The 12,306-nt window shown below is 28.8% G+C and overlaps 1 protein-coding gene across 1 annotated transcript; it reads right to left on the reverse strand.

The window, feature by feature from the left end:
• Window positions 1–2,186, reverse strand: EIN_148920 (hypothetical protein; the record flags this gene model as incomplete). Its single annotated transcript, XM_004184838.1, has 1 exon — window positions 1–2,186. A coding segment is annotated over one exon (2,186 nt), but the record flags the coding sequence as incomplete, so codon positions are not given.
• Window positions 2,187–12,306: the final 10,120 nt, after the last annotated feature.

The raw sequence follows: 12,306 nt of genomic DNA on the forward strand, positions 1-12,306 counted from the left end.
ATCGCATATCCAGATGGAGCACACGACACACAAGCATTGTCAACTCTCTTGTTGCCGACTTCGCACGATGTACAAGCACCACTTTTTCTGTCACACTTTTTACATTCAGTGGAACATTGCTGGCACTGCAAAACGCCGCCTTCTGAGTATGTGAGGTCGCCACACAACGTACACACTCCATTGTCAAAGCCATATCCAGCAGCACACGTGAGACATTTACCATTTGTTGCATTGCAACTTGCACACGACGAGTCACACAACTTGCAAGTGGTTTGTCCCTCAACGTCTTGGTATTCCATATCACTACAACTCTGACACACAGAACTCGTGTAGTAAGTCCCCCTTGGACATATGGCACACTTCCCAATCGCAAGACCATACCCAGTCACACAGTTGACACAATACCCATTCGTCGCATCACACCCATCACATTTCGTGTCACATTGCTGACATGAAGACGAGCCGGCAGCTGAGTATGTCATTTCTCCACAACTCTTACACTCAGAAGAGCCTTCACCAGCATAGGTACCCGCCTTGCATGTGTCGCATTTGTTTGTTGTTTGGTTTGCCATTGTTCCAGAATTGCACAATGAACACACTCCATTTGATATAACAGCACCACTTACACAAGCGTTACACTTGCCATTTGTTCTATCACATGGCCCTTGACACAGAACATTACACGTTTTGCAACTTGTTGATCCTGTTGTGTTGGCATAAGTCCCATCTACACAAGGATCACATTGCAAACTTTTTGGTGATGGCGAGTAAGTTCCAAGTGAACAATACTCACATTTATTTGCAACACTGTATGTACCAGTACTGCAAATAGAACATGTTGTTGTTGTAATTCCCATACCCGACTCACATGACGTGCAATATCCATTTGTCTTATCACAACTCAAACACATCGAACTGCAACTTTTGCACGTTGTGCTTCCTGCAAATGAGTATTGCATGTCGGGACACGTTACACAACTTCCACCACTTTGGTACGTGCCAGCCGAGCACGTGTCACATTTTCCATTGTTTAGAGCATAACCGTCATAGCAAGATAAACAGTTTCCATTTGTTTGGTCGCACGTTTTACAACTTGTGGAACACGTTGTACACCCACTTGAACCACCAAGTGAGTAATACCCAGTCGCACACTTTGAACACAACGAAGTTCCACCACTCGAATAATACGATGCGGGACATATTGAACAGTTCTTATTTGACGAATCGTACGAATAGCCAACATTACATGAAGTGCACTCCCCCGTCGTTATTGAACACACTCCACAACTTGTGGAAACGCATTGTACACACGTCGAACTTTTAGTTGTGGAATAAAACCCATCTGCACATGGTTCACAAGAAGAACTACCCTCTTTAGCCGCATAAGTCCCTGCCAAACAATTGAAACAATAAGCACTTCCAATGTTGGAATATGTACCTTGTTGGCACTTTAAACAGTTTGTTGACGCTAAAAGTGAATTTGAATATGTTCCTCCAGCACACGCTGTGCACGAAGCACTGCCAGAAGATTGGGAATAATACCCACCAGGACACGAAGTGCACGTTGTTGCTCCTTTATTAGAATAATACCCAGCATAACATGATCGACAAGATGCTGACCCACTATTAATTGAATATGTTCCTGCATCACATGGTGTACAACTTGATGATCCTGAAGAAGAATAATAGCCAGAATTACAAGTTGAGCATGTAGAAGACCCAGACGATGACGAATAGGTACCAGAGTTACAATTTGTGCATTTAGAAGACCCGGATGATGAATATGTACCAGCTGAACAAATGGTACATGTAGAAGCTCCACTAGTAGAATAATGCCCCGCACTACATTTTGTGCACGAAGAAGCACCACCAGCAGAATACGTTCCTGCTGCACAATTTGAACATGAAGTCGAACCATAATTCGAAGCACATTTACCAGGATTACACTTTGTACATGATGATGACCCAGAACTTGAAGCATAATATCCAGGAGAACACTTTGTACACGACGAAGCACCAGAGCCTGAATACGAACCAGAAGAACATGAAGTACATGATGTCGTTGTACCACCCGAGGAATAAGTCCCTGCTTGACAAGAATAACAAGAAGTTCCAGAAAGGTATAGCCCACTACTACATGATGTCGCGGCAAACACATTCGTAGTTAATAAAAATATATAAAACATCAAATTTGTAATTTATTTAATTGAATTAAACAAGTTTATTTTGTAAACTTTCATGTGTTTATTTAAAAATATAATTGATATAATTAAATATATTGTAATAATATAAATATATTGTTCAATTATAATACAAATTCACAACTATTGTAAATACATGCTTCAACATTGGAACTGTTTTATATTATGCAAAACATGAAAAAATAACAAATCATAATAATTATTATAAGTTTTTTAAGTTTTAGAAAAAAGTTAGTTTTTGAAAGTTGAACGAAATCAAGTTATTTAATAATATATAAAGTCAGTCCGATAATGATGTTCACCTCAGAATCTTCTAAATAACGGCTAAATCTTCTTCAAAAATGTAAATATTATAATAAAACACCAATAACTTCACTAATAACATTTTCTTTTAATATTATGTTTTTCTTTTTCCAAATCAAAAAGAACATAAAAACAATAAATTCAGATAATTTCAAGATCTTCTCGTTTTTTGGTCGAAATCAACAAACGCCCCGGGAACCATGCCGAAATGACGATCTCAAGTTGAGACCATTCAATCGGCGAGAGTTGGCGGGTTTCCACTTGTTGGGTTGAATATGGGGAGGTTTACCGTCGGGTCATTTCGGCACGTAGCCGCAATTAGTTTGTTAATATATATTTACAATTCAATTCAATTTAATACAAAGAACAAACATCTTATGTTTTTAGTTCATAAAGAATGTTTAAGTTCTTTAAAATCAAGGATAAAACTATAAGTGTTTTGTTGGCTTTGTTATTCACTCTTTATTCCTAATGATAAGTCTGTATTATTTTAAGGGGTTTTATAGAATAATTGATAGTTTTGTATAGATTGTTATAATAATTTTATTTATCATTCAATTTAATGATAAATAAATAAAGTGACACACCAAGTATTTTATCGGATTTAAATTCAACTCAAATACATTTTACTGCAAGTTTTATTAATTTTTTTTTATTATTCGTTTTCGTTATATTTTTCAATAATAAACAGTTAAAAATGTAAAAATCTATTTAAAACCATATTTTAACTATAAAATACTTATAAATAAAACTTTAATTGATGAATTTAAAGCTTTGATTCTTTTTGTTTTTACAAAGACCAAGTGAAAATATAAATAAAATTTAAAAAAGTTTTTTATATTAAACAGAAAAAAACTATAAAATATGAAACTCTTAATTAATCATTTAGAGTTGTCCTTATTATTTATGCCCAGCCGAGCCAAAGTAAGGTTTGTTCTTTATATTGATTTATCTTCCGTTGTTTAATACGTTTAATAATCATCAATCATTTACTGAATGTCTAACATTCCTATAATTCATTTATAATTTTGATAAAAAACATTATTTTTATAAAATGTTTTTACTTAAGATGTATGTTATATTATACTATTATATGCTATAATTTATAATTATAATTATTATGCTTATTTATTAGTTTATAAAATTATTATTATATTAAGAATAATTATTCAAACATCAACTTATTCTTTAATAAATAACAGTGTTCAGACACACAACATTCAAATAGTGTATTTAACATGTTGTTAACAGCTTTTTATTAACAACAAAACTCACTCTTGATATCCAAGAATGTGTTCAATAAAGTTGACTTAATTAATTCATAAAACTAAAACAATATTATAATTTACTATCAATAAAACTATTTATTTTTCATTTTATTTTCAAAAAAATCAACAACCTTACAATTATAAATGTTGTGCATTTACCTATCATTCATTTCAATTTATTTATTCAATAAATGTTATCAAAGAGTCCATCACAACAATTTGAAATTCCAATTTTTCAAAATAAAAAAATATAAATTATTTTAACAGGGATTCGTTTTTTAACTTTTTATAACACATATTTTAACACATTACCCTTTATGACGAACAATAATATTATAACCTTATCCCACGTGTATCATATATAACACTTTGTGTTTAAACATATTGAAATAAATATCATCGTTAAGAGAAACGATGACCATTTTTTAGATAAATACAAAAACAAAGGTCTTATTTTTCGTTCCAAAAAAACAAAAATTATTGCAAATTTTACCCGTCACTTCGCAACGGGTTTGTTTCAAAACAATATTTGTAAAACATTATTTTTAAAATTTACAAATACAATACTTGACTTACAAAAAGCGTTTATATTATTGGCCAGTTAATAAATCCATTTTCCTACTACAAACAAATAAATCAAAATTGTTCCAAAAAATGAGCGAAAACGGAAAATCAAGGGTTTTTGTTCTAATGAATAATAACAATAAATATTAATTGATTATGTTTTACATTGTTTTAATTTCGAAGTTTTGGAGCATTCCCAAACTAGTTTATAGACCCCCTATAAAATAAACTTTAAAAAACGGAAATTTATTTAATAAACTCGAGATTTCCCGATTTTTAGACCCCTTTAATTTTGTTCAATGTTATCTAAAGTGTTAAAAGACTGACTCCATATTTATTAATAATAATATATATGTTTTTTTAATTAATAATAATTTATACAAACACATTAAAAGTTATTTTAACGAAATAACCGTTAATAGAAAAAACTTTTAAATCAATATCAAAAAATAATTACTTCTAAGATATTAATTCTTTTATAGTTTTTGACTAACCATGAAAAACATGATTAATTAAATCGATTATTTAATTGTCAAAAGTTTAATTCAAAATTACATTAAAAAATTTTTTAACCCACTGAAGTGCCTAATTCCCATAAGACCAATATTGTAAAAAAAGTAGTGTTTTTTTGAAAAAAAATATATTATAAAGTTCAATTATAGTTGAAATTAAATGAAATAATAAATTCAACCCGTAATCTAAATACACTACAATCAATTGTTATTTATGGAAAAAACTTTTCCCAACACCCAGAGTTTCCCAAAGTAATCAAAAAACGGTAGCAGATTTGATTTATTTTTGGTTCTTCCAAGCCTTCTCAAAACTGTTAAATAAATTAAAGATCAAGACGTCAAAAACATATTTCATTTTTTTCCTTTGAATAAAGTAAAAATACAAAAATAAACCTAAAGTTTTATTTTAGATAACTATTTTAAACAATTTATTATTCATTAAAATATAGTTTTTTGTTTTATATGAAACTACTATTAAATATATATATTTAAATTAATTATTTAACTAATGTAAAAATAATAAACCTTAATTTATTGGTAAAATAATAAGCATAAAAATCCCGATTTTGTATTTACAAAAATTGTAAAATATTTAAAATTTCAAAACATTTAAATATAAATAAAAACACCAAACTCGCTTAAAAACCACTTATTGCCAGACCAAATTTTAAAAATGTTTTTTATATTTAAATTATATATAATAAAAACATATTTGAGAAAAATTAAAACAACTAAGATATACCATTGAAAATAAAAAACCGTGTATATAATAAAAATTATTAAAAATTTAAATGAGTTTTTTAATCTTTTTGAATATGCCATTTGAAAAACAATTCAATTGTAAATATAAATTTACAACAATAAATTACTTTTTTAAACAAAATGAAAACCAATTATGTTAATTGTTTTAATTTATAATATATAGTTTTAAACGAGACAAGAATTGTGATTGCCATAATTATTGTTGCTTAATTATAATAAAATATTATAGAAAATGTAATTATAATTGTAATTTGTGCTATAAGAGAACGATCTGAGAACAAATATAAACAACTAAAGTTGACATGAATAAAAAACCTTTCAAGGTTCGAGAAAAGTTTTGATGTTGGCCTACCTGCCCACAATAAAGTACATGATGTTGTACGTGTGGGCTGTGGTTCTTAGTTGATTCTTGAGTTGCCAAGCCTGTAATTAATTTGTTTTTTATCTGTTGCGTTAAAATTGGTATAATAATAATTTAATAAATTAATTGGTTATTTATTTTAGAAATAACAATAAAATTGTAGCTCATATGCCCGTTCTTACAGTTAAATTTACACAAATTTACATCATTTTTTGTTTAAACAATCCAACAACATTTTAAATTGATTGGTTGTTTTTGTGGGTATTATTATTAGGATTACCACTTATTAATAGGAATTTCGCTCATTTTTATTTTTGAATCAATTAATAAAAAACAGAATTTACCAACAAACTTTTTTCCAATTATTTTTTTAAAATAAAATTTATTTTGATATGACAAAAACAAAAAATTATCAAATCTGCTTCCGTTTTTCAATACTTGGGAAACTTTGCAACACCTCTAAAATTTGATTTGTTTTTTTTCTATTTCAAATTATATACAAATTCAAAAATATAGTCTATAGGAAACTGGGAAAAAATTAAGTCTAGTTCCCGAAATTTATGGGGCAGGCTTTTCCCACCCTCATCCTGTCTAAAAATAGACTATTTTAACTATTTGATATAATTTTTTAATTATAATTATAGTAAATGGGCGTTTTGGATAATATTTGGTCATATCCCGAAATCAAGAAATGCCGAAAAATCACCTCGAGTTAGTAGAAACCGAGTGAGACAGAGCATTGATAAGAAGGCTCATAAAGACGCACTCAAACAGTCTGTTTGTGCACCATTTCACCCACTTTCCAAGTCCTCCCTTGGCGCGGATCCCCCCTGACCCCCCAGCAAGCAGGGGGAACCACACCCGCGTCCACACAGTACGGACAAGGAAAGTGGGTGACATGGGGACGCACAAACAGTGGCTGAAAAATGGACTTCCTTCAAAAAACACTCGCGGCAAATATTTTGTTTTGGTAAACGGGGTGAGGGTGGGAAAGGACAGTCACCAATTAATATTTTAATATAATAAATTATTAAATTTTAGTTGTTTATCGATATTCATTTGAAATTATTATGGCAATAAATGGCGATAATTATAATAGTTTATATTATATTATTAATTATTTTTTATTAAATTTTTAAATATAATTTAGTATATAATTATATAATTATAATATAATTATATTACAGGCAGTGAAGTGAAGGTATAATTTTCAATTGAATACTAAATAAAAGGGGTTTGAGAATAATACAACAATTTTACGTCATATTTTTACTGTTTTTTTTCGGGTTTAAATTTTTGGTCAATAAAACTAAAAAAATATTTTGAAAAAATTTAGACCCATTTTTAGATTATTTTTAAATTCGACTTTGCTGAAAAAATAAGTTGAAAAATAAAATTGAACGAACTTAAAAAATAAATTGAAGTCGAAAGAAGAAAATAGCAAACACCAAGCATTAACTCTTGTTAAAAAAGAAAACAAAGATTAAATATTTTTGGTGTCATTTTACACGTTTGTTATTGTTATTTTGTCATTATTTAGCCACTTATTACATAAATATTCAATTATTAAATTTTATTACATCATCTTTAAGATCTTTAATTAATGGTAAGTTGCGAGTGTGGTTATTGGCTATTGGGCGATATACTAAAAACAAACACACTTATCATCTGTTTGAGTTGTGATGAAGCAGGATTTATGGAGTTTGCTTTGTTGCCAAGTTTAGTTAAGTGATGTTTTTTATTGGTTTATTCGCTTCTTGGTTTATGTGTGGTTGTTGTTTTTCTTTAGTTTTTAAATGATTAAAAGAACTATAAAATATAATTTCCAAACAAACAAAATGGTAACAAGATAATTAAAATGTCAATATTTATTATAATAAAAAGGACAAATTCGGTTTGTTAAATAAAGGTTTTATTGAGAATGACAATTTCAGCCAACCAAAATAAAATATTTCGAGATAAGAAAACCCTTTTATTTAGCAATCAATTGAAAATTTATACCTTCACTTCACTACCTGTATATTAGTTTCAATATATTAGGTTTTAATATTATTAAATAGTCATTATAACAATTAGTTGTTATATTTAATTTTTAAAATTTTGTTTAAGATTTCATGTTTTTAATTAGGTTAGAATAATTGTTTTGAAAATGTGATCCTTATTCAATTTTTTGGAAAGTTTTAAATTTAAAAAATTTCTGAAAAAATGCATTGCCGAATTTATAACAGACGTTTTTTGAATCTGTTTACCGGACTATGGATCAATTCAATAAACTTTTAATTTTTTGCTTTCCTGTATACCTTTAATAGTCAATTTTGTCAGCCCGAAATAGAGCAATTTACAAATAATGAAAAGTTTTGTGTAGATTATATTTGGGTTTTTTCCCGCCTTTTAAATCTTTTTTATTGTGTTAATTTGAATGTTATTTCATTTCAACGATTTTTTTAAACCGCCACGTCACCAATGTTTTAAGCATTATCTGCTATTGAAAAAAACGGACCAATCAGATGTGCATTTTTGTTTTGTAGAAACCACCAGTTTATGTGGCATTTCAATTTACAAATTAAAAAATATAAACAAAAATATAAATAATGTGGAATTTTGATCAGTAATTACGGGATATAATACAATTATAATTATTTTTGTTTGTTTTGCCACAGAAAAACATTTTAATATATTGCTTCAGTTTTCCAATTCATATTTTTAAAGATAAACTTATATTGTAAGTTGAAAAATCACTTCCTTTCATTCAAAAAACAGTGTAAATTAATTTAAGTTTGTTATTACAAAAAACAGTCGAGAAATATGGAGTTTGTTTATTCTTTATAGGGGTGTGATAAACTGGTTGTAAATGATCAATCCCTTGTCGATTTTGGTAGAACTTCCAGAACAAAAACAAGTCATTTTTATCTATTTACCATCTTTTCCTTGTTTATAAAGAAAAAGGATAACCCTATTATGCACTTTCGGGAATAAGAATAAAAATGTAAGTTTTTGACGTATATTTTTAGAAATTCTATTTAAAATAAATTATTTTTAAGTTTTTTATATAAATATAAATAGAAAACAACAAAAATTGAACTGACATTCATTTAAAATATTATATCCGTCATTATGTTCTGAAATAGGTTTAAATTTGCTTCTCAACATCGTCGTTACTATCAGTATTTTTATTTGTTATTTTTTATAGGTTTTTAAAACCCTTTCAAAATATTAATAGTTTTATTTTAAAATATTAACAAGAAACACTAATATTAAAATTTTATTTATTATTTATTTTTCCATCAAATTATATTTTATACATTTTATTTTTTAAAGGTCTTTTAAGTCATTTAATTTATCTAAAAATGAAACTGTTTTCGTACATTATATTACTCGTTATTATAATTTAATTAATATTAACTATTTGATATAAAAATAGCAAATAGTTGAAAACAAACTAGTTTTTTTGTGAAAGAACAATTATTGATTTATTATTTAGAGCGATTAATAAAAAATATTATTCAAATAGTTTTTTATTTAAATTTCCAAATTGTTTTGTTATGCTAAAAATAAATTGGTGATTTAACTTTGTCGTAACGATGAAAACAATAAAAAACACACAAAAAGATTCGTAAATATAATAAATATAATTATTAATTTAATAAATTTAAGTGAAAAAATAAAATCACAAAACAAAACAATAAATAAACCTATTATATTAATATTTTTATTCATTATTTTATACTAAACTTAATAATTCAAAACACGAAATATCTCAAGCAAATCATCAACACCAACCAAAAAGCGAAAAAATAAAACACATAACATCACTCTCGCACTTTTTAATTTTATATTTTTAACTTTTTAATAATATAAATATTATAAAAGTATAATAACCAACAAACAACACCAAAAAATCACTTTTTTTCTTTTTAGTGAGTCTGTCCTCCTTTTCTTTTTGTGTCTCCAGCATCATACGCTTAACTCCCTTTGGAGCAGCAAGCACAGGCATGTCTTCTCCATATAAAAAAGTCTCATGCATCTCGAATAGGCCACATCTACCTTGCATATCTTATAAGCCTTTTCTGAGTCTGGCACATTCTCTTTTTTCTGTTGGTCCAATACTGTCTGGAGAGCTATCCCAGATTGTTTAAAAGCACCAACTATCGTTTCAAGTCTATCTTTTGATTTCCAAGAATCATAAATAGACATGATTCTTCTTTCGACAGTGGCTTCTGCAAACTCTACTTTGACTTTGAGAAGATCGTCGAACAAGTGATTTGTGTGTTTTCCGTTCTCACACATATACCGTTCGAACTCCATTTTCAAAAGTTCATTCTTCGCGAGGTACCCCTTGACAGCAGAAAATATAGACAAGTCCAGTGGTTGGCACAAGTGGGATGTATGTGGTTTGAGAAAGAGCACATCAATCCCACTCTTCTTTAAGGTGTCCAGCGCTGCATTGTGGGACTTGAATCGTCCATAATAAGCACCGCTTTGGCTTTGGTTCCAAGTGCTTTCTGGGACGCCTTAACGTCCGGGACGAGGACCCTCTCCACCCAAAAACAAAACAATTGAGAATTCATGAAGCCGTTGTCTTGGGTACGAATATGGGCGTGCGAGTGGAGGGAGGCAAAGACGTCCTGGTTGAGTGTCACTCGACTTGTGATAATCAACGGATCAAGTTGATGACTATCTGCCCGGATACACCCAAGAAGGGCGATTCTGTCACAACGCCCAGGAATTGGAGTGTATACAGCTTCACCAATAACATGTGAGAAACACACCGACTTCGACACCGCATCAACAAATAAGTCAAAACCAACATCATCCAAGTTATAGACAAGCGCAGCTGGTTTATCTTCGACAACCTTTTTCAATTAGACTAAATACTCCATGATTATCTCTTTGGTCACAACTGATCTGGACTCCTCCATTAATTCACCTTTCTAGACACTGAGTTTGTCCATTTTCTAATCGAATCGTAAATTTGCTTCATTGTCACCACCTTTTCTCCCTCTTTCAAAAGCGTCAAGTTTACAAAATCTTTCACTTCACGAGGTTCCACTAGCTTTTTGCATTTTGAAAAGTTTCAACGAATTGTTTAATTTCATCAATTTTTTCATTATTCAAAACTCGCGGTCGACCATCTTCCCCTCCTCCTTTGTTTTTTTCTACCTTTTTTATTTGTTATTCTACACTTCTGGCTCCTCCAAAGAACACTTTAATATCCGTTTTCCATCCACGACTCCACCCAACATCTCCTATTTGTTTCATAACGAGCTTTATTTGCTCAAAGTGTGTTTTACACTCATTAACTTCTTTTTCACAACGTTTAAAGTGTTCTAGATACTCAGGAAATAGTTTCAATCTTTCACACGAAAAAGAGTGGTTGCAGGGAATAGAAGGAATGTTATCAATCGTCTTTTTCTTTGTTACATATTGTTGAAAATTAGGCTTTTTACTCATCTGAATTGTTGTTTATTTTTTAGATATTTATTCTGTTGATATCAACACTGTTTATGGCACAAATATTTTTTCAAAAATTAATTACTTTATTATATTGTCTGATTTTATATTTTTTTAATTAAATAATTATTTTAATTTAAAACGAAACCAAATTTTAAATAAATAGTAAATTTTTTTTATTTATTGTATTTTTTGTTTGATTATTGTAAAAAACGTTTTTGAATACTTGCTATGTTAAATAACGCTTAAGAACATAACATTGAATATACTCGTAATCGAAACAATCAAGAATACAAGAGCTCGATTCATGTATAAAAGTGTTTTTGGCATCTTTTTGTGCTTCAAATGTCGAATTTTTGATAATAATTATTAAATGATGTTTATATTATAATTTAACTATTGTTATTAGTTTATTTTAAACATATAGATTCAATTTTTGTAATAATTTGGATCAGCTTTTTCAAACATAGTCTATCAACATAACATGATGTTTAAAATCAATTTCAATAACAGGAACATGACAGGCACTGTAAAATATTTATCTCTATATTACATGATTTATTTTATATAAACAAAAGTTATTTTAACACCGAGTCATTTTTCTCCTCTCTTCTATAATCATTTTGTTTTTATAACGTTCATTTTACAAAATTATATTACAGAAATATACACCACATGAAGTGTGTATCAAGTCATCAATATGATTTTATAAAACACGTTTGAATATCGAAGAAACGGTTTCTATTTTTTATTTTACAAAAAAACTCGAGTCGTTTTTCTCCTCTCCAAATTAATTTTTATTAAAAATTCTGTATTTTTTACCCGTCACGCCTCTCCGCGACCAGAAAAAAGAAAAATTTCGCATTTTGTATTTTTGAAAACAA

Source organism: Entamoeba invadens, assembly GCF_000330505.1.
Source record: "Entamoeba invadens IP1 unplaced genomic scaffold scaff_1105074726509, whole genome shotgun sequence".
Taxonomy (NCBI): Eukaryota; Evosea; order Mastigamoebida; family Endamoebidae; genus Entamoeba; species Entamoeba invadens.